Source organism: Hydra vulgaris, chromosome 02 (assembly GCF_038396675.1).
Source record: "Hydra vulgaris chromosome 02, alternate assembly HydraT2T_AEP".
Taxonomy (NCBI): Eukaryota; Metazoa; Cnidaria; class Hydrozoa; order Anthoathecata; family Hydridae; genus Hydra; species Hydra vulgaris.
The window spans coordinates 68829648-68853733 of record NC_088921.1 but is presented as its reverse complement, the minus strand read 5'-3'; the positions used below and the strand labels follow the sequence as shown (position 1 = coordinate 68853733).

General features: G+C 27.0%; 1 protein-coding gene across 3 annotated transcripts in view; it reads right to left on the bottom strand.

Moving 5' to 3' along the window:
* Positions 1 to 24086, bottom strand: part of LOC105843513 (uncharacterized) — a 57334-nt gene that overhangs the window by 24915 nt on the left and 8333 nt on the right. For 2 of the 3 annotated variants that reach the window (XM_065791798.1, XM_065791796.1), the window contains exon 2: positions 2858 to 3209. In XM_065791798.1, the coding sequence (XP_065647870.1) occupies positions 2858 to 3209 (352 nt within the window). Of the gene's footprint in view, positions 1 to 2857; positions 3210 to 10270; positions 10384 to 24086 lie in introns of those variants that run through there. The other variant, XM_065791797.1, reaches the window with a different exon arrangement.

Genomic DNA, 24086 nt, shown 5'->3' with positions numbered 1-24086 from the left:
TGTTTTTTCGGCCCACTAATTTTTTGCGTTCAAGGCAACAAATCCGGCCGTGTTATATAGTAGGCCATGAGTTGACCTTAAAGAATTTTTGTAATATACCTTTCAAAGAGATTACTTTTGTTTTGTCAAACTGTGGCATGGATTTGTACAACTTCATAATTAAGTGACATTTTAGATTAACACTTTTAACATCTAACAATAAGCGACACTTTTATTATTATAACAAACCTTATATGTTTAGTTTTTAAATGTTGCGGGACATCTGAAAGTATTTTTTTATAAATAAAATTAAATAAAAAATAAAAATTTAAAACATTTTTTTTTGTTCAAGAAAATAGTATTGGAGACGTCCGTTAACCTTTCTAATTAAATAATATTTATTTGTTATTACTTTAACCTCCAGTTAAGAAATATATTTTTATACAAACTTAATAGGGGTCGTCCACAAATTACGTCATGTAATTTTGATCATTTTTAAATTTAAAAAGAATGACCAAATTGTGTTTGACCTTTATTATGAAACCGCAATAGCTGCAGTAAAGCTTTACTTTTTAAATTGTAAAGATGCTTCTAGCTTTTTCATCTTTTTGATTTGTGGCGAACAATTTCTATCTCAGAAGACCAATTTTGCTTTAGTATTTGACTTGAAACAGCAGCAATTAAAGGTGATAAAAGGTCTGAGTCTCAGGGTCCAATAAAACAGTGACTTTCAATTTCGGAAGCTTCAAATGTTTCTAATTTTGTGCTAAAATAACTTCAAATATAGCAAACATGACATAGTAATGAAGCTTTCATATGAAACTAGTTAAGATAAAGTCTAGATTTTTGTGAATTTTAATATAAAAGTATAAAAAATATAAACGTAAATATAAACGGATTCATATTTTTTTGGCAAAATAAAGTAAGTAAGGCAATATTTCTAAGCCATGGTTTCAAGGCAATATGTCTAGCAAATTGATGCAACCAAATACCATGCACTGGAATGTATAAAAATAATTTATAAACGCAAGAACGCCGAAACAGATTGGTGCAAACGGGCATTAGTGCAAATGGCGTAACTGCAAACTGGCGTAAATGCAAATAAATTAAAAAAACTAGCACATATGTAAATCAGGATAAGCGAAAACTAGCATAAGTGCGTTAAAAGATTTTCCAAACATTGGCTTAAGTGCAAGTTAGCATTAAGACGAAACAGTTGCAAAAATAGGTATAAGTGCAAATCGGCATAAGTGCAAACTGGCATACGAACGAAGCACTTGCAAAAACTGAGATAAGTGCGAATTGGCATAAATGCAACCTGCCATAAGAATGCCAAAATAATTTGTTAACATTCGCATAAGTACAAAAAGGCATAAGTGCGGATTGGCATAAGTCCAAAATGCCAATTTGCACTTATTTCATTATTTGCAATTTTGTTCACCGCACTTATGCTATGTCGCACTTTTTCCAATTCTCACGAATTCCAGCATTTTGTAACTGCATTGCAATTATGCCAGTTCCCACTTATGCCTTTTGCACTAAGGCAAATATTAGCTAATTTTATTCGGCGCACTATTCCAGTTCGCAATTTTACCAATGTTTTCAAATTCTTTTCGCGCACTTATACCAATTCGCATTTATGCCAGTTTGCTCTTGTGTCAGTTTTTAAAACTGCTTTGCTTTCATGCCAGTTCGCATTAATGACAGTTCGCACTTATGTCATTGTTTGCAAGTTCTTTTGGCGCAATTATGCCAATTCGCACTTATGGCGATAAGCAATAATTTCAGCTTTTGCAACTGCTTTGCACTTATGCCAGTTCGCACTTATGCCAGTTCCCACTAATGCAAATGTTTGCAAATTGTTATGGTGCACTTATGTCTATTCGCACATATGCTAGATCGCACTTATGCCATTATTGTAACTCCTCGCATTTTTGTCAGTTTGCACTTATAAAAGTTCGTTTTTATTCAGCCTCGTAGATAATATCTCTTGAAATAATAGTGTCCAACCTATGCAATATTCACAACTAATTCAAGAATTTACTGTCTTCAAAGTACAAAAAATTTATTTTTGTTAAATGCTTTTGAAATCTGCATGATTGTGAAATTTGCTAGTGTGAAAAATACAATTTCTGCAAAATCTTGAACAATCAATGTTTATAAAAATCTATTACAAATAACAAAAATTAATTAAATTTTTTCTTTTGTTTCTAGAAGTTTTTGCCTCCAACAGAGCTAGACATTATCCTCTGCTCAATAACCCATCTAGAGCAGTGTTTTACTTAGTGGGTCTCTTTGCGGAAAGCAAAATATTAAAGTTTAGTTTTTTATTTATTTTATCTGAGCCATCAATTTAACTTTAACTATGGTCTCTAATACCTAAAGCCGGCTCAAAGTCTATAAAAATTCCTGTTAAATATTTTGTTATTTTAAATGAATCAGCAACACTTCTTGATTGTTGAATGCCAATAATTAAATGATAAATTGAATTGAATGCATGTTTGGCTGAGTTATAATTTTTGAATCCATAAATATCCATTAATAACTGCAGATTATAAAAACTTTAATTGTGGGTTATATAGAATTAAGTTCATCATATTCATTAGTTTGATTTTTTTTAATTTAATATCGAAATAAGTCAATCTGGAAAACAAAATTACAAAATTATACAAAATGCCTCAAACTGTTTCAAACGGCATTTTAAATATTGGAATTTTCGTAATTAATTTGCATTCAGCATCTCAAAAGAAATGTGTTTTCAGATTGATTTTTTCGAATGATTTTCCGTCTGGCAAATTCAATTTGTTTTAATTAAAATAAATTATACCTTAAAAGTAAAAAACACAGTGTTAATGAAAGAACAGTTAGCTAAACTCACCAGTACTGTGTAGTGGGTGGAATTTACATGATAAACAAGTTTGTCTTTATTCGTATATGCTTGCTCACCAAGAAGTTGGCATTCTATTTCAATGTTTGCAGAGATGTTACTTAAAACATTAATTGAAAGACAGGTTGATAAAGCATAACATTTCTTGAGGCAATGCTGTTCATTTATTGCTGACGTTTTTAGAAGAGCTGAGCTGTTTAGAAGGGTAAATGGCATTCGATTTGTACTTATATAACTGCTCAATGTTGTAACCGACGACGTCAACGGTCCCGGTCGGCATAGTTTATTGGTCGGACATACAGCGGATAAAACCAAATGTAACAATTCAAACATGAAGCACCCACTATATATAAATACATACATATATATATATATATATATATATATATATATATATATATATATATATATATATATATATATATATATATGTTTATATATATAAATATATATATATATATATGTATATATTTATATCTTTATTTTGTTTTGCTACGTTATCCTATATATCTAATTATATATCTATAATTATATATATATACATATATATACATATATATACATATATATATATATATATATATATATATATATATATATATATGTATATATATATATATATATATATATATATATATATATATATATATATATATATATATATATATATGTATATATATATATAAATATATATATATATATATAAATATATATATATATATATAAATATATATATATATATAAATATATATATATATATATATATAAATATATATATATAAATATATATATATAAAATATATATATATAAATATATATATATATATAAATATATATATATATATATATATATATATTTATAAATATATATATATATATATATATATATATATATATATATATATATATATATATTTATATATATATATATATATATATATATATGTTTGCTATGTTTGCAAGAAAAATTTGAAATAATTACTCATTTAAATCAAGAAAATTTATTAAATAAAAAATCTGAATTAATTTCTAAATGTAGGCACGAAAATAAATACCTCTTAAAAAATTATAAAAACAAATGACCAAATTAAACTATCCCCATTCCAAAGAAAATTATTTCATAATTACTTTCTGTAACTTCTCGTTAACAAAAAAATATAGTAATTAAAAATTTTTTATAATAATTTATAACTTCCTGTAAAATATTTTTTTCTATAAATTGAATTTTTTTGAGATTTAGTAACTCTTCCTGATGATCCAGCAATGGTGAAACTTTAAGTCGAAGATAAAAGTTAGATAAGTGTTTTTTACTAATTAATTATATATATATAGATATATATATATATATATATATATATATATATATATATATATATATATTTAATGTTATTTTGCTTTACTACGTTATCCTTTATATATAATTATATGCATATATTAGGGTGTTTCAAAGAAAAGTCTTGTCTGAAAAAAAAAAAGCCTTAGCTTATAATCTGCCCAAACCATAAGAACTAAAAATCTTTTTAATTTTTATTTTTGAAAAACCTAAGGGTCCCTCCAGAGGTAAGAGGGGCAATTTTTATTGCGTTTTGTACCATTTCTAAAAGAGTTTCGGGTAAGTCTTAACATTAAAATTATCAAATTTTTATTTTATTTTTCTGTTTGTGAAGACCTAGTTAATCTAAATAAAACGGGTTCTATTTTCAAAAACTGTTTTAAAAAAACCCAAAATCCATAAATATATAACAAAAACAAATATTTTTACGATGTACTTATTTTTTTAAATAAAACTATAAATATTTTTTTAAATAAAACTTTAAATCTTTTCAGTAAATATTTTATTTAAATACATGTTATATAAAACTTTGTTTATCAGATAAAAAATAAAAAAATTATTAAAATAAATTATTAAAAAAAAGTTAGAAGTAATAGATTGGATGAAGAAATTTTAGTTAAAAAAATTTATCATAAAACTTCCAGCAAAGAAATTTGCAACTGCTAAAGAGATATTCAATATTATCTCTTTATACGAAAATCAAAATGTGAAGCAAAAGTAAAGTGCTTAGTAGGTTGTCCTAAAAAAACTTCCTCTTTCATACCTAACTGCCCAGTTAATCAGTCTGACTGCTGCATACTATCTAAACTAATGGATCCTTGGATACATGGTGGATTTAAAGTGCTAAAAATACAAAAGCTAAGGTAAGCTTTATCATTGAACTCTAAACGGTTTAATTCTTAACACAAGCAAATATAATTTAACCCTTTATACAAGCAAATATAATTTTTTAAAGGAATAACGTTGATAAATTGTTAATGGAGTGGGTCATATTAAAGGTAAAAGAAAAAGAACAAATCTTGCTGAAGTAAAAAAAAGACATTTATTTGAAGAACAAATGAATAAATTATTTTGGATTGGAGAACATCCAAGGAAATATTAAAAGATAAAATGAGAAAAGTGAAAGATAAGGAAGAAGATATTGCTTTCTTAGTCTTGGAAGAAAAGATAAAAGATACGAGTATTCTTTAGGAAGAAATAAAAGAACCAATTCAAATTTAGTAAAAAATCTACATGCAGAGTTAGATAAAAATGGTTTAGATTATCTAAGTTCTTCTAGTTACACTAGCGACGATTTAGGCCAGGAAACAGATATCGACTTTGATTTTAACTAGATTCCTAATACTCAAAATTCTGTTTTTCTTCCTAAAAATATAATTCAGTCTACCACTCATACAGCAGTGGGAGAGGGTATAACACCCCACCAACATGCTGCTATGATTAGTAGTGTAAATATATAAAATGCTGCTATGATTAGCAGTGGAAATATATAAAAAACAGTATCATCAGATTCACTAATAACCATACACTTTGATGGAAAAATAGTAAATGAATTTACTGAAGGAAAGCAGTTGAAAAAAAAATAGAATTGCAGTTTTGGTGAGGATTGATGGGATAACAGAATTATTTAGCATTCCTCCAATAGAGTCTAGTTCAGGGGTTATTCAAAAGCAAACTATTTTTGAATTAATTGAGTTTTTTGGGTTAGGAGATAAAGTTAAATGTCTCCGCTTTGAGACGACTTCAGAAAATACAGGAAGATGGCAAGATACTTGAATGAAATTAGTTCAACAGATTCAACGCCCATTGTTGCTGATTGCATGTAGACATCATGTAATTGAGCGACACATAACTCGTTTCTGGAAAATTTACTCTAGCAGCGAAACTTCTGGTCGAGAAAACAAATTATATGAGTTTCTATAAAAAAAATTGAAACTGTATAGATACTGAAAGTAAGGAGCTGAAAAGAATAATAATACCACCTGGAACATGGCTATATATTCGAAAATTAGCTGCTATTCAGTTTTGTACTAATGTGATCAATTTAAAGATTGTTAAAAAGGTGCTATTATAATTTTGATCTCGTTTATGTCTATTTATTCTAAGTATTTAAAAGAAACAATTTTAACAAATTAAAAATATATTAAAAACTTATTAGGAGGGAAATGTTAGAAAAAATACCATAAGCTAGCTAAATTTACTTTTTTTTTTTTTTTTTAAATTTTATTTTTTTAGGTCCCCTAAGAAGTCCTAACGGTCTTGTTACAGAGCACCGCGGAACTGCATTTAACCAGGAAGTTCACGAATCCTTCCTGACCGTGACGCGAAAACAGAGCTCGTTTCGAACCTAGATATCCTGCTTATATAGCAAGCGCTCTAACCGCTGCGCCACGGCCGCACAAAACTTTAATGGTTCTATTGTCAAATCGAAGTGGACGCCGAGATGCAAAAACACCACGCATAATTATTATTAAGCTGTTAGACTTCAAAGATAAGGTCAAAATTTTAAAAAATTCTTTCAAATTAAAGGGTAAAAACATCTACATAAACAAAGATTTTTGCTTCAAAACAAACTTAATAAGAAAAGATCTTAGAGAAAAAATGAAAATTGTGCGGCAGCCGGGAAAATTTGCATACATATTATATGATAAGCTGATTGTACGCGGGTGGGTGTCTGAGAAAACGAAAGAAATCCCGAATCCATGTCAGTAAGGGTTAGAGTTTATTACTTTTCTTTTAACTATTGCTAACTATTTTATTAACTATTTTGCCTTTATTTATATATGCTTTACTTTAAAATGGAGGAAAACTTTATAATTAAGTTTTTAGATGAAAATGTCGTACTCAATGACGTCAATGACTCTAATAACTTTAATCAAAAAATATCTGAAAACCAATACTATACAGTTATTCAATCCTCTCAATATTTAAAAAAAATAAAAATAGTTTTTCAATTTTAAACATTAATATTCAAAGTTTAAATAAAAATTTTGAAAATCTTAGGTTTTTGTTGGATGAATTAAAACACGATTTTAAAATTATTTGTCTAACGGAAACTTAGTGTAAGCGTGGTGAAACAAATGCCCAATTTGAATTAATTAATTGCTCATCAGTTAACCAACCACGTGATATTGGTGTTGGTGGGGGCGTATGTATTTTTGTTCACAACTCAATTAGTTATAATTTACGTCACGATCTCTGTTTAAATGAAAAAGATTCTGAGTCATTATGCATTGAATTAATATATAAAACCACAAAAAATATAATTATAAATGCCACATAAAGACCTCCATCTACTAGCTTAAAAAAATCTACAACTCATCTTAAACCATTCTTAATAAATATAAATGAAACCCGAAGTCTTACTTAGTTGGGGATTTTAACATAGACCTAATAAACCATGCTTCCAATAACAATGTTAACAATTTTATAAATACTCTTCTTCAAAATAAATTAATTCCGTCAATAAACAAGCCAACGAGAGTGACTAACTACTCTTCTACACTTTTTGATAATATAATAACTAATAACCACCTTAATAACCGTCTTTACACAGGCATAATCAAAACTGACTTATCGGATCATTTCCCAACATTCTTAGTTACTAATAATATATTATTTAACAGTATTCCTTCTCAATCCATTATATTAAAAATGTTTCAAAATCTTTTAAGAGACAACGTTGATTGGGGTATTGCAGTCACATGACGTTAACAACGCATTTAATCTTTTTTAAATCAATTCTGCAAGCATATTGATCAAGCTTTTCCTGAAAAAAAAATTATTGTAAAAAACCAAAACTGTTTTAACTCTATGGATGTCTAACGGGTTACTAAAATCTTCGAAAAGAAAACAAAAGTTATATGATAAGTACTTGAAAAAAAAAACTTGAAATGGCATAAAAATTATAAAAATATATTTGAAAAAACAAAAAGGAACTCAAAAAAGCTTTATTATGCAAAACTATTAAGTAAAGCCACCGAAAACCCTAAAAAAACATGGAGTGTAATTAAAGAAATAATCGATAAAAATAGTTATGCGATAAACATTCTGACAAAAAATTAACAATTGATAAAAGCACAATTTTTGATAAATCAATTATTGCTGAAAAACTAAACAGCTTCTTTACTAATACTAGTCCGATTTTGGTATTGAAAATTCCTATGAATTCAACACCATTTGAATCTTATTAAAAAAAGTTACGATAAAGTTATGGTTGAACCTAATTTAAAACTAATTGAATTGCAAGCCGCCTTTTTTTTAGCTTGAAACTAACAAAAGTACTGGATTTGATAAAATTAACGTTAATGTTGTAAAATCAGTGTATGATTAAATAGAACCCTCGTTATTCACATATTCACATATTTCACATATTTAATCACATTTCACATATTTAATCACATTCACATATTTCACATATTTATTCTTTCAATTAAAACAGGTATTGTCCCTGAAAAGCTAAAAATTGCACGAATCACGCTGATATTTAAGTCCGGTGATGACTCAAATATCTCTAATTATAGGCCTATATCTATTTTACATTGTTTTTCAAAATTACTTTAGAGAATAATGTACAGTAGGCTTTTTAATCACTTATCAGAAAACAACATGTTGTATTCAAAACAGTTTGGTTCCAAAAAAAAAAATTCAACGGAACATGCAGTGGTTAAACTTGTCAATCAAATATCAGGTGCATTCAGTAGTAACTACTTTACCTTAGGAGTTTTCATTGATCTGTCAAAAGCTTTCGATACCGTTAATCATAATATACTAATAAAAAAACTCGAACACTATGGGGTAAAAAATAACAACTTACTTTGGTTCAAAAGTTATTTGACCGATAGAAAACAATTTATAGTGTATGAACAAAAAAAAAACGTTCCCGACTGCCGTAACTGTGGGATTCCTCAGGGCTCTATTTTAGGACCACTGTTGTTCCTAGTGTACATTAATGATTTAAATTTAGCAGCAGATCTATTATGTATTCTATTTGCTGATGACTTCAATCTTTTTTATTCCCACAGAGATATTATTATTTGAAACAACAAACGAACAATTATTGAAAGTTAATGAGTCGTTTAAAAGTAATAAGCTTTCTCTAAATGTAGATAAAACTAAATTTATTTTGTTCCACAAAGTGAATAAATCAAAAAATATTCCCATCAAATTGCCTAATCTAATAATCAAAACACTAACATTAAACTAACATTAAAGTTGGAACTACATATAAAAAGTATTGAAAACAAAATATTAAAAAATTTAGCAATGATATATACGATTAAACATTTTTAAAGAAATTTATATTTCTCTTTTATTCATTGTTACTTAATTGATTGCAATATTGCATGGGCAAGTACAAACCATTCAAACTTAAATTGTTCTGTAAACAAAAACACGCGTGCAGAATAATTTTTGGAGCTAATAGAACTGTATCTTGTGAGCCTCTTCCGCGTATTCTTGGAGCATTAAATATATATATAAATCCAACTTTCACCAAGTTTTAATGATCATGGATAAAATAATTATAGGATTATCTCCTAAAATATTTAAGTCCTATTGTGAAAAGAAGTTTCATAAATATTCAACAAACTTTTTAAATAACAACTTATAAATATAATTCAAAACTAACTTCATATTCAGTTCTTTATCGTGGACCTTACTTGTGGAAAATGTCTCCCAAAATTGTAAATACACATAAAACTAGTATAGAGCAGTTTAAAAATGAATCAAAACAGGCATTCTTACTTATGGATTTTAATATATCCGATTTTAAATGTTATTTTCAGTTAAAACTCAAATACAAAAAAACAATTAATACAAAAATTATGTCACTGAGATTATCAACATTTTTTTATTATTACCTTAGTTATGCTAATTTATTTTCGTTTTTTTTTTTTTTTTTTTTTTTGTTCATTTGACGATATTTTCTGGTAAAATTGTTGTTGGTACATAATATATGAAGAACACGGAAACTCGAAGAAGATCGTAAGATCCTGTCACCGAAAACCGTTTAACAATACAAAAACTATAAACCAATTATTTCAAAAAAATATAAAATGAAAAGTAAATACCGTTTAAGGAAACCTTCATACAAATAAAATAAGGTACCTCGATTATAAAACACCGTTTAACAAAACAAATAAAAAATAAAAGTATAAAAATGAAGTATACCAACTTATTTATGTTATTTCTATGGTGTATATTAACTTATTTACTTTTTATTTTTAAATCTTAGCTTAAATTTTTAAGTTTTAAGCAAATGATAATATCTTATCTATTTTTTCTTATTCACTTGATCTTACTCTTTTTCTTAAATTTTAATTCTTTAAATTTTTCTTTAAAAGACAACGAATTGTTATCTATTTTACTTTTATATTCTTTTTAATAAATAGTTTGTTAACTATAGATATTTAAATATTACGGTTTTTGTAAATACGTGAGAATGGGGCTCGGTGATAAGGCTAAAAGTCTTCTTCTTGCCTCACCAATAATTATTTTTATTTATATGCTTCGAAACTGTATATATTATTCAACGGCAAAAATAAAAAAAAAAATGAATGAAATCCCAAACTTGACAAACAAATAAAAAGAAGAAATAACTGGCATGGTTTTGATCATTTCTCTTTTCTATACAGAGTGGTTAGAAAAGTTCTTTCGCACCAGCACAAATATATGGTCTTTTAATATTTTATTGAGAGGTTGGAAAGCTTGTTATTGCTTAAAATGATTCAAAATGTTTATTAATACTACTAGGATATGAAAGCTTAATGGCAAATGAAAAGGTTTAAAGAATGAAATATACTTGGCTTCCACCCTGTTGCAAGCTCTATTCTCAGACATACTTGTTATTTGGATACTTTGGTAGTTTTCTCCCTAGCAGATGAAGAATGTAGGGAACGCAGTGATATGGCCAAGAAACTGTATAGTTTACAAAGATGTCCGAATAAAATATCTCTTTGGAGCGCCAAATAATAGACCAAGCTATATTAAAAAGCCTTAACTTCAGTAAAGATGTGCCTCCTAGTTTAGCTCCATTAATAATAGACAAGTCGTGGCTAGTTTTTTATATGCTTAGACATGGAAAAGCAGAAACTCAATGGATGAAAACACCACCAGATTCTTGGAAATTCAATGATTTTTATCTATAATTTAGAGCAGCAGTAAATGGACTTGATGTTATTAATGACTGCTCTGAGAGGGCGGTAAAATTAGTTCAAGACCTAATAAACAGATCAAATTCTGAGGAGAAAAGGTATGACACCCTTCCCTTTACAAATGATTACAAGAAAAACAGAAAAAGCAGAAAAAAATTGATTATGAAAATGCTGCAAGCAGAAAAAAAATTTAGTTTTTTATTTTATACTTATTTGTTAAACAAATTTTTAATCTGTTTTTAATTTGAAAAATTGCTTTGTTTTTAGTAGATAGCTTTAATAAAGATGATCATAAGCTTACTAGGATTACTGTATTTCAATTTGAAACAAATTTTATTTTGGATTTGAAATTTTTTGTAGATTTATAAATTTTTTTATTTTATTCATTTCACAAAAAGCCATCTGGTTTTGAATATTTAATTACAAAAAAAAATTTAACCATTCCTTTATTATTTATTCCCAGGCCCTCTCTTTTTATTATTTGTTAGAATAAACCCTGTAGCTGAATATAAATTAATTTAATATAGCACTGCATCAAAAACTTAATCGAAAATAAACCTATTAATATGAATTTCAAAAAAATATTGTTTAATATTTATGGGTTTTCTAAAATCCAAAAAACACTAAATTTAGGATTTTTTAAATCAGTTTTAAGAAGTTTTTTTTTTTTGGAGAATAGAGCCCCGTTTTATTTAGATTAAATAGGTCTTTACAAAAAGAAATAAAAAAAAAAAATTAAACATTTTAATGTTAAAACTTTCTCCAATATGTTTTTTGAATGGTACAAAACGCTAAAAAAATTGCCTCCTTAACCTCCTGGAGGGACGCTTTTTACGCTTTTTTTTTTCAGACATGACTTCTTTTTGAAACACCCTAATATAAATATACATATACATACATACATACATACATACATACATACATACATACATACATACATACATACATACATACATACATACATACATACATACATACATACATACATACATACATACATACATACATACATACATACATACATACATACATACATACATACATACATACGTATATATATAAATACATATATATATATATATATATATATATATATATATATATATATATATATATATATATATATATATATATATATATATATATATATATATATAAATATATTTATATATATGTATATATATATATATATATATATATATATATATATATATATATATATATATATATATATATATATATATATAAATTAGTAAAAAACACTTATCTAACTTTTTCTTCTACCTGAAGTTTAACCATCGCGTGATCAAACGGAAGATGACTCTTGCGGTTTGTCCAGCAATGGTGAAACTTCAAGAAGAAGAAAAAGTTAGACAAGTGTTTTTTACTAATTTATATAGGGTCATGGCACCACCTACCGCGATTTTAAGAAAACTTTTAACTTCAAAACTTCTTAACTCCAAAACCATAACAGATTTTTATTTAGGGTTTTCGAATTAATATTTTATACTCAATTATTAACTAAATTATATAATTCGAATTTGAGTAAAGTTATTTTTTTCATGTTATTTTAAATTTTTTGTAAGATCTAGTACGTTTCTTCACCTACCGTGATAAAGCACCACCTACCGTAATCGATTCTGCACCTACCGTGTATGAAAAAAAATCGTATATTTTAATTTTACTTTTATATAATTAAATCAAGAAACAAATACATAAATTTATTACGATTACAAAACAAAGAAGACATTGGTTATAAAATTATCCACCAAAGCTTTTTTCTGAATTTAATCTTTTTTTCTTTTTAAATTTTTTTTTTTAATATTTTTGTTTTTTGTCTTTTATTTTTATTTTCTTTTGTTACAGCTTGTTTCCTTTTAGATTTTTCTTGTTTTTCTTTTTCTTTCAATTCTTTTTTTTCAGCAGCTTTATTTTTACGTTCAACTTTTTTGATATCTTCTTCTTCCTTTGCATTTTCTCTAGTTATTTGAATCTCTAACTATTTGGATAAAGTTACAACGCTCGGTAATCGTTCAACTTGTTTCAGCCTTTTTTTCGCGATTGGTTGTTTTGGTTATAAAAGAAAGTCGTGTAATGGGTTTACATCTTTTATAATTTGTTTATTTGAATCTGGTGGACCTGCTGCTGATTTACTTTCACCAGATTCATCAGTTATTACGTTTTTTCCAAATTCGCTAACATTACTAGATACGATTTCATTTTACGTACTGCTAATATCTAAATACGATTCTTTATCGATTTCATTGTTCAATACATTATCGTTGGCTTCTATTAAATTTATGGTTTGTTTGGAGCTATCGTTAAATTTAAGTTTTTTCCGAAAATTAAATAATTAAACAACGAAATCAAATGAGTTCTTTCCAAAGAGCAATACATGCTGAGCTCTTTAGACAGATGCGAGCGATGTCCATCCATGAACATATATATAGGTAATTGTGTATAAATAGATTTCAAATATGGTACTAACACATTTGTGAAGTACTCATAAAAGCATTCGGCGGTCATCCAGCCGCTGTCACTTTTACCGAATCCCCAACCTGGTGGTGCAGCAGCAGCAATAGTTTTTAGCATTTGAGCATACTTGTACATTTTTAATGATGGTGCAAATTCACCATTTGCGTTTACGCAAAATAGAGTTGTAAGGTTTTCCTTATCGCTGTTGTTGCATTTTTCATAAACATTTCTTCCTCTAATGCCAATTACTTTCTCAGTTTTTGGTGCTAACTCGAAACCAGTTTCGTCTAAATCAAAAACACGAGATGGATCATTAAGGTATTGCGCATCATCGCCTAATAATTCATACATCTCATTAAACCATTTTATTATCGATGCTTTAGTTATAAGACCTCTAGCTCGATTAATATGCTCTGCTCGTTTTTGCGATAATTCCTTATGACGACGCATAAATTTATAAAACCAGTTTTTACTTGGGATATCATTTTTAAATTGTGTTTTTATACCTCGCTCTTTAACTATTTTTTGTACCGCCTCAATTAATAACTTTTTTGTAATCGCAAAACCCATGTTAGCGCACTGCATTAACCAAGCAAACAATTCATTCTCTATTTCTTCTCCAAGATATGATTTAAAGCCAGAGTTTTGCCGTTTGGGTTGGCTTTTACCAGATAATTTGTCGCGTAAGGTACTTTCAGGAGCATTAAACTTTTTGCTGACGCATAAAATTTTTTCACCTTTATTTAAAGCTCTAAGTGCTGCATGCAGTTGTTCTTCTGAATACAAAAGCTTTTTTCGAATATTTTTTTCTTTTTTGAACCTTGCATCTTTCTAATCGAATTCATTTCACACAATAAATAAAATATAAAAAACATATCAAATAAATACTCCCTTGGGTTAAATTACCTTTTATTGGAAATTGAGTTGAACTGAAATAGTTTTTTAGAGAGAAAACTTCACAAAATTAAACGCATCCGAAAAAATATTTTTATAAACCGTAAGTGCTAACTATTATAATTTTCGTGCTCACCTACCGTGTAAAAGATTAAACAATGTTATACAAAAAGTACTAATATTTTTTGATAAAATTTAAAATATTCAATGTTTTTACAACTATTTTAAACTTTTATCAAAAAAATTATATAAGTTTTGAGCCGTAAAAAGACTAGACAAACTTTTTTTCACTGTTAAAGATTTTCTTAAGAAAGCAATAAAAAATCATATGCGGGTAAAAAAACATCTCAAATCTTTAAAAATACATCTTTTGAAAAAAATTTTTTTTTTTTTCGTAAGTTTTTTTGTTTACATTTGACGTAATATATATAAATTACATATTTTTTTCAAATACAAACAAGGCTTCTAAAAGAAGATCAAATGATCTTATCGTCAGAAGCTTTTTACAAAACAGAGTACATAAAGTATTATAAAAACGCCTTTTTACAATAAGAGAACGTAAAAAATTAACATGAAAATATTAAAATAGTACTTAGATAAATAGAAACAAATTGTCAACAAGTATAAAACAAAGATTGAACATACATTTCAAAATTATTATATATCATAAGACAAATTAAAAATATTCTAAGATAATTTCAATAGAGAGAATGAGATCTTTTAATTTAATTTTAAAAACAGAATAAGTTAGGGGTAAGCCGAAGTTAGCCAAAATAATTTTGTTCCAGAGATGAGCTGCACGATAAGTGATACAGAATTGATTGAACTTTGTTCGACAGAGTGGTTTATTTAAATAGTTATTATTCCTCATGTTAAACTTGCTTAAAGGTTTCAAAATAAAAAGGTATTTAAAAATTAAAGGAGATAAATCATACTTCCACATATAAACAAAAGATAAATTTTTATATACGTTTAGTTTATGAACATTGAGGATTTTCATTTGATTGAAAAATATTGAGGAATTTGAGAACCGATCCGCAAAATTAATTACACGGATCGCATGTTTCTGACGGCGATGGAGACATTGTAACTTGCTTTGATCAGTACTACCCCAGGCAATAATTCCATAACTTATATAACTATGAATAAAAGAATAATAAAGTTTAGTTAAATTATTTTTATCTAAATGAGTACGCGCCTTATATAGAATTCCAATACTTTTTGAAACTTTCGAGCAGACATAGTTAATATGATGTTTCCATGTGATGTTCTCGTCAATGAAAACCCCCAGGTATTTAGTTACAGAATCTCTTTTTATTTCATTATGGTCAATAAAAATTTTTGGTAAATTTTGGGGTAGAGAACGTTTTTCGGAGAGCGGGTGGAAAAAAATCCATTTTGTTTTGTTTACATTTAATGTTAATTTGTTAATTTTAAACCATTTAGATATGTTTTGAAGTTCTTTGTTCATAACGGAGAATAGTAGGTAGATGTCACTGTTAGATAGAAATAAGTTTATGTCATCAGCAAACATAATACTTAGAAGATTTGATGCTTTATGCAAGTCGTTGATATATAATAAGAACAAAAGAGGGCCTAAGATGGAACCTTGCGGAACACCACAGGAAACATTTAAAAACTGTGTATGATTAAGATCATTACAAGAAACAAATTGTTTTCTGTTGGATAAATAACTTTGAAACCATTTACTAACTCTTTCATTTATTCCGTAATAGTTAAGTTTATAAAGTAAAATATCATGATCCACAGTATCAAATGCTTTTGAAAGATCGATAAAAATTCCTAATGTAAATTGAGATTTTTTAAAAGAATTGGAAATCTCACGTACCAACTGAATAATTGCATGCTCGGTTGAGTTATACTTCTTAAAGCCAAACTGATTGCTGTATAATAAATTATTTAAACTAAAATAATTAAATACTCTATTGAACATGATTCTTTCTAGTATTTTTGAAAATATAGACAAGATAGAAATAGACCGGTAATTACTAATGTCAGATTTGTCACCACCTTTAAATAGTGGAATAACTTTAGCAATTTTCAATTGATCAGGAAAGACTCCTTGTTCGATTGATGATTGAAAGACTTTAAAAAGAATATATTTTAATTGTTCAAAGCAATCTAAAATTATGTTACCATTGATTTCGTCCGGTCCAACTGCTTTATTTTTTTTTAGTGTTTTAAAGGCTTTTTCGAACTCATCAAATAGTAACTCTTTAGATAACTCATCCGAGTGAATGCAATTATCCATCGGTACTAGAAAATCTTTAAATGATGTTTCAGTGTTAGGAATTAATTTAGATAGTTTAGGGCCAATTTCAACAAAGAACTTGTTAAATTCGTGAGCTATTGTTTGAGAATTAATTATATTATTGTTATCTACTTTGATCATGTGTGGCAGGGAACCTGAGCGCGGTTTTGATTTACCGATAATTTCTTTTATTATTTCCCAGGAGCGTTTACAAGTATTTTTGGCTTTATTGAGAATTTTAGAATAGTAATGTTTTTTTAAGTTTTTTCGAACTTTTTCAAAAAGATTTTTGTAGTCTTTGTATATTTTCTCATTGGCGAATGATTTGTTTTTTAGATATTTTATGTATAATTTCTGCTTAACTTTTGATGATTTTTTTAAACCTTTGGTAATCAAGGGAGAATTAATGTTTTTTTGATTTAATGTTTTTTCATGTAAAGGAAAATTGGCATCATAAACTGAGTAAAATGTATTAAAAAAATCATCGTAAATTTTGTTTGCGTTATCACTAAAGTCGATGTTTTTCCAATGAAGTAATGATAATTGTGTTTTAAATTGCTCAACATTTTTTTGGTTGAAGTTGCGTAATTTAACTTTTATGTTAGTTTTGGTCATAATTTTAGAGTTGTTTATGATAAAAAAGATAGGGAAATGGTCAGATATGTCTGTTTTTAAAATACCTTTATTTAAGTCACTGTTAAAAATATCAGTTGTTAGAATGTTATCAATTAGAGTAGCCGATTTAGGAGTTACTCTGGTAGGGCGATTTATTAAAGGAATGGCTCCCATTTCAAAAAGAGAATCATAAAAATTTTTAACTTTAATGTCCGTAAAGTAATGGAAGCAATTCATATTGAAATCCCCTAGAATAAAATTCTTTTTTTTTTCAAGAATGCCTATTTTGAAAAGGTTTTCTTCAAAATACGTGCTCATGTTCTCGGCCACACCATTTGGGGGCCTATAGCAACAGCTCAGTAAAATGTTTTGTGATTGATTGTTTAGAATTTCAATAGTTAAAATTTCTTTGTCGCCGTCAACACTCAAATCATTCCTAATATAATGCGCAATATTTTTCTTTACATAAATAAGAACTCCTCCACCGCGTTTATTGATAAGTCTCTCTTGAGAAATTAAATCAAAGTAAGGAAGATTAAAATTTGAAGTAGTTTTTAAATCTTTTTCAGTTATCCAGCTTTCGGTTAAACAAATTATATTAAAAAAATTGTTGGTTTCTTGTAACAAAATGAGAAGATTTTCAAAATTGCGGTTTAGGCTTCTAATATTTATATGAAGAATTCTTAGTTGATCAAACTTATTGCTTTTTGTATAATTATAAAAAAATTCTTCTAATTTGTTAGGATAGTAATAAGAACAATCCGTAATAATGTCATTGAAATAATTAATATCTGGATCAAATTTTTCATCAGATGCTGAAAAATTACAACTAAACGATTTAAAATCATTTGTTACAGACATTTTGATTGCGTTATAAATTAGAAGAACTTTCTTAACACTGTATGTAAAAAAAATTGTAAAAAAATATTTATTAGTGAAATAAGTTAGTTTTGTATAAAACAATACTAAAAAATTAAATTAAAAAAAACAACATAAAAAACTGATTTTTTTAAAAACCACGGTAGGTGCTTCTTCACGGTAGGGGGTGCCATGATCCTATATATATAAATATATATATATATATATATATATATATATATATATATATATATATATATATATATATATATATATATATATATATATATATATATATATATATATATATATATATATATATATATATATATATATATATATATATATTATACCACAAATCATCATTCAATAATATTAAATACAAAGTTCTACCGCCCTATCAAACTATGTCTGGGATTTTATAAAACAATTTTAATGAAACCCCTATGCTAAGATGGTCTGTTCTCAAGTCAGTACCCCCCTATTCGAATATTTCCAAAAGATGCCCACTATGTCTGTATGAAAAATTTAGTATTATATCAAATCCAAAACCTGAAGAACTGTTGAATAAGAGAACCGAAATTATATCAAAGTGCCGCCACGAAAATAAATTCTTATTAAAAAATTGCAAAGCTCGCTACAAACCTGGCTAACAACTATAAATAAAAATAACTATAATAATCTACTCCATATATCTCCAGGCTAACTAATAAATTACTCACATACACACCTTTTGTAATATGTTTCCTAATATTATATATATTTTTATATCAATTTTAATTCTTATTTTATGATTTTTTTTATACACAAATAATACACATTAATACATAAAAAATATTTTAAGCAACATTAAACATATAACCATTTCACAACTATTAGCCAACTAAAAACAAATTAATCATATTATTAACCTAACTACTAATCAATTTCCGTCCCGTAACGATCCAAAATACAAATATAAACCGTAACGTCCACTAAACAAATTGTAGCAAAATTAAACTTTCACTACTTGCCTGATGTTAGTTGGCGATTAGTTTTTTTATTATGTCTTATGCTAGTGTTACAAGCAAAGTAGAGGTGTTACGAGATCGTGTAGTTGAATTCCGAACCCGTTTGGATTATTCTAAAGTCAGTAATTTAAAATATATCTCGGAGAAAGCCAAAGAACTTAGCGAGAAAATAGCAGCAAAGATTGGAAGGAACAAAATTGAAAATATTACTTACCATAGAGATGGTAGGTGGATAACAGTTCTTAAATCAATCAATCAATCAATGAATGCGAGAAACCCGTTGTTTTCAAGGGAAGAGAAGAAGGTTTTTTAATAACAACTAAGTGCGATCCTACAGTCACCGATGCTGAACTTTCCGATAAACTTACTCCTTACACAGACACAATTTACTCAATCAAACATACAACTTACGACTTTGACTAGACTATCGAGGATGGTCGGAGACTTCTTAGAGTTAAGCTCAATACAATGGTAAAATATTTACCACACAATATCAAAATCAATGGAATGAAAATTAATCTAAACTTTGCTGGAAAAGAATTTTATTGTAATAACTGCCAAGGCAAACATATACCAAGAAATGCATGTGCTCCACCAACTAACAACCATGAAATAAGAGACCCAACAACAGTCGAAAAATCATTTGATTTTACGTTTAGTAAAAGTTTCATTGATAATGAAGGCGAAGCGCCCGAATTTGCTTTTACTCCACTATCACAAAAGCCAACAGCAGTTATGACAACACCTAGAGGAGAGGTAAAAAACTCAATTTATTCCTTAAATAAAAATAGTTCTACTATTACTTTAAAACACCAACTTAACTTGAGTTTACCGGAAGAAGTGAAAAATAAAATAAAAAATATACAACACGAAATTGAAAGCGCCTTTGACGATGCGAGACGCTTGGAAAAAGAAAAACTGAAAAGTGTGCATCCAATTGAAAATCTTATCTTAGTCAAGGATCCGTATATGGAATATAAATCAAAAAAGAGTCAGAGAAAGGAAAAGGAAAAAGAAGTTTTAATTATGAAAAACGAGTTTAAAAATGGAGAAACATCGAGCGACGATAACAACGACAACAACGACGAGAACGATGTGGCGATGGAGCAAGCGAACGATCAAAAAAGAACACACCCGCAAACTCCAATTAAACAGAAACAAATAGAAAAAAAACGTGACAGACGAAACGGTATTACTAAAACAAAATGGCAAAAATAATCGTTCAAACGGGGTTGGACGGGGAACAATTTTGAATAATTTTTCCTTTTTTTTTTAATATTTATTTCGTTTTTAATTTGATTTTCTCTCAGTGATTTTGCTTACTAATATAGTTTTATTTACTATAAATAAGTCAGAAAGATTTCTTTGTAAAAGAGGTCTTATACATTTACTTTTTAAACAAAAAAACTTTTTGAAATTTTTATAATCAAATGAGTATAAGCCATGAAACTGAAAATAATTAATGACAATAATTTTTAAAAATAATCGCTTACACACGAAACTATCTAAAATACTTCCGATAGAATTTTGTTTTTCTTTTACTTTTTGAATTTTACGTTACCTTGTAAACTTATGAGGGCGTCAGTAAGGCAAATAGCCAGATGACGTAACAAAATACAATACAACTTGCCTGATGATTGTGATAACACATGAAACTCAGAGTTGCAATATTAAATTATATATATAAATATATATATATATATATATATATATATATATATATATATATATATATATATATATATATATATATATATGCATTTACTTATATATATTTATATAAATAAATATATTTACTGTTATTTTATATTGCTACGTTATCTTATATGTATATACATACACATATATATATAAATATATATATATATATATATATATATATATATATATATATATATATATATATATATATATATATATATATATATATGCATAGTTAGTATCGCCAAAAGCCTATACGCTGTCACTTGCCTATTGCGCCACTTTTATATTCAAATAAAAGACCTATGTTTTTTCAAGTACATTCTTTTTCTTTAACGCCCCTTGAATATGTGCAGTCCGGCACAAAATGTCTCCTTTGCCCCTTCTTGGCAAGCCTGTAAACAGTTGCGTGCAAAATTTAGAAATAGGAGATTTATTTCAGTTTTTAACGCATAACTTATCACAAGCATTATCAAAAAAGCTAAATTTTATGCCAAATGCGTTCTTTATATTTCAGTTCTAAATAAAATTAACAAAAGTTTAATTTTACGGTTAATTAAAACTTAATTGTTTTTTTTTGAAAAGATTTCCATGCAAAACTTTTAAAAAAATTTTAAAAAGTTAAAAAAAATTTTTGAATAATATTCATTTCAAAAAAGCTAAAGTTTTTATTAAAAATCAAAAATTTACAAGTTTTCGATAAAATCGTTTCAATGAGACAGTAATTAATTGTACTTGCATTTGTCATAAGCATTATAGCAACAAGGCATGCAATCTACTAAATTAATAAAAAATCCTGAGAAATATTATGCCAACAACTTTATTAAAAGCTAAAAAATGGTCTTTGTTGGATTTGTTTCTAATTTACTAAATGACGGATGATGCACTCTCAAAGATGTTCCTCAATAGGACTGAGACATGGACTCTGCAATAACCATTAAAGATTTTTAAATTTTTGTGATTTAAAATATTCCTTCACATTGACACTCCTGACACAACGCTTAGTATCATTATGTTATTGTAAGAATTATTTCCGAGTCATTATATAGTTTGCAAGTGGCAGCATAACATACTTCATAATGTCTAAATAAAACCTCTGGTCCACAATACCTTCTATGTGATGAATAGGACCCATATTGTTACAACTAAAACACCCCCAAACCATAAAATTTCCTCCTTAATGTTTACAGTCAGTAGCTGATTTTTTGGTTTGAATATGTCTCCTATTGAACGTCTGTTACACATAATTACAAAAACAAACTACTGAATACTATCAAATTTGGTTCATCATAGAAAAGAATTTTTGACTAACATTAACTGCCCAAATAAGTTGATCTTATGCAAATTTTATTTTGGTTTTCAATTTACTGGCTGATATCAGCAAGTTCCTAAGTGGACGGTGGCTATACAAATTATTTTGTCGTAATCGACTCTTAGTTATCTAAACGTCTATCGACGTTTGTGCCCTGAAGCTGATGCATAATTAAATTAAATTTAATAGCAGTGTTGTAAGAATTATTATTGGAATACTTTATAACAATCTATTAGCCCTTTCAGTTATAACCTAAGGTTTTTCAGAGCGAAGCTTGCTTTCAATAGTTTTGCGCTCACGAATTTTTTCTATTGTGAGTTATTTTATAAACAGTTTATAAATTTCCTTGAAAAAATTGTAAAATAAATTACAAAACTTCACAAATAATTTGGCATATAGTTTATTTTTCAAGTTATAATAATTTGAGTCTGTAAAATTTCTAAAATATAGCTTTTTATAGAGAACCAGCGCACAATTTAAAAAATTTTAAGACTTGTATTTGCACTTTTTAATCAAAGTTAACAAAACTCAAAAGCATGTTTACTCGAATTTTCGAACCATGCGTCAGTTTAATGTTTTGTAAATCACACTTTTACAAAAATAATATGATTTCAACAATAATCAAGCCAACAAGGATTACAAAAAGTTCCTATAATCTATGCGCTAATATAATTACTAATATTTTTTTTAATAACTGCTTTATTACAGGTACAATAAAAACTGATTTGACTGATCATTTTCGAACAGTTAAAAACAGCATAATACCTAATAATACTCCCTCAAAATTGTAATATTTAAACAGCAGATCAATAAAAACTCCACACAACATATTGCAGCTTTGAGCAGTTTCTTCAATTTTACGATGCTAACAATGCTTATGAACATTTTTTCTATTTTTGGAAACAGTAAAATAAAGCATTTCCTCAAAAAAGACTTTATATAAATTCCGAATCACTTTTTTCTCCATGGATAGCAAAAAGTCTACTAAATTCGTTGAGAAAAATAATAGAAACTTTATCAAAACATTTTTAAAAAATATAGCATATTTAAATGAAATTAATTACAAAAACTATACACGTATTTTTTAAAAAATCGAAAAAAAATTTAAAAAAAAATTATTCTCAACTAATAAAAAACTCTAAAGATAACTCACAACAAATATAGAATGCAATTATAAAGCTAATTAATCAAAACAAATATATAAACAAAGTTTTGCCAAAAAAGCTTTAAATTGACGGTGATTTAATTTGTGATAAAGTGCTAATAGCTGAAAAATTGAATAGCTTTTTTTTTAATGTTAGTTCTAATTTGGCACAAAATATTCCTGCAACTTCACTGACATTTGATTTCTGTCAAAACAACTTCTAATAAAAAAAATGAAGAAATTAAAGCTAGATAAAATTGATTTGCGATCTGATTTATAAAGTCTAAAAGATAACAAAAGTGCAGGAACAGATAAAGTTAGTGTAATAATATTAAAATTAGTCTATGATATAATTGAACCATCCTTATTTCATATTTTTAATCTATCTTTTAAATCAGGTATTATTCCGGATTATTTAAAAATTGCACGAGTCACTCCAATTTTTAAGACTG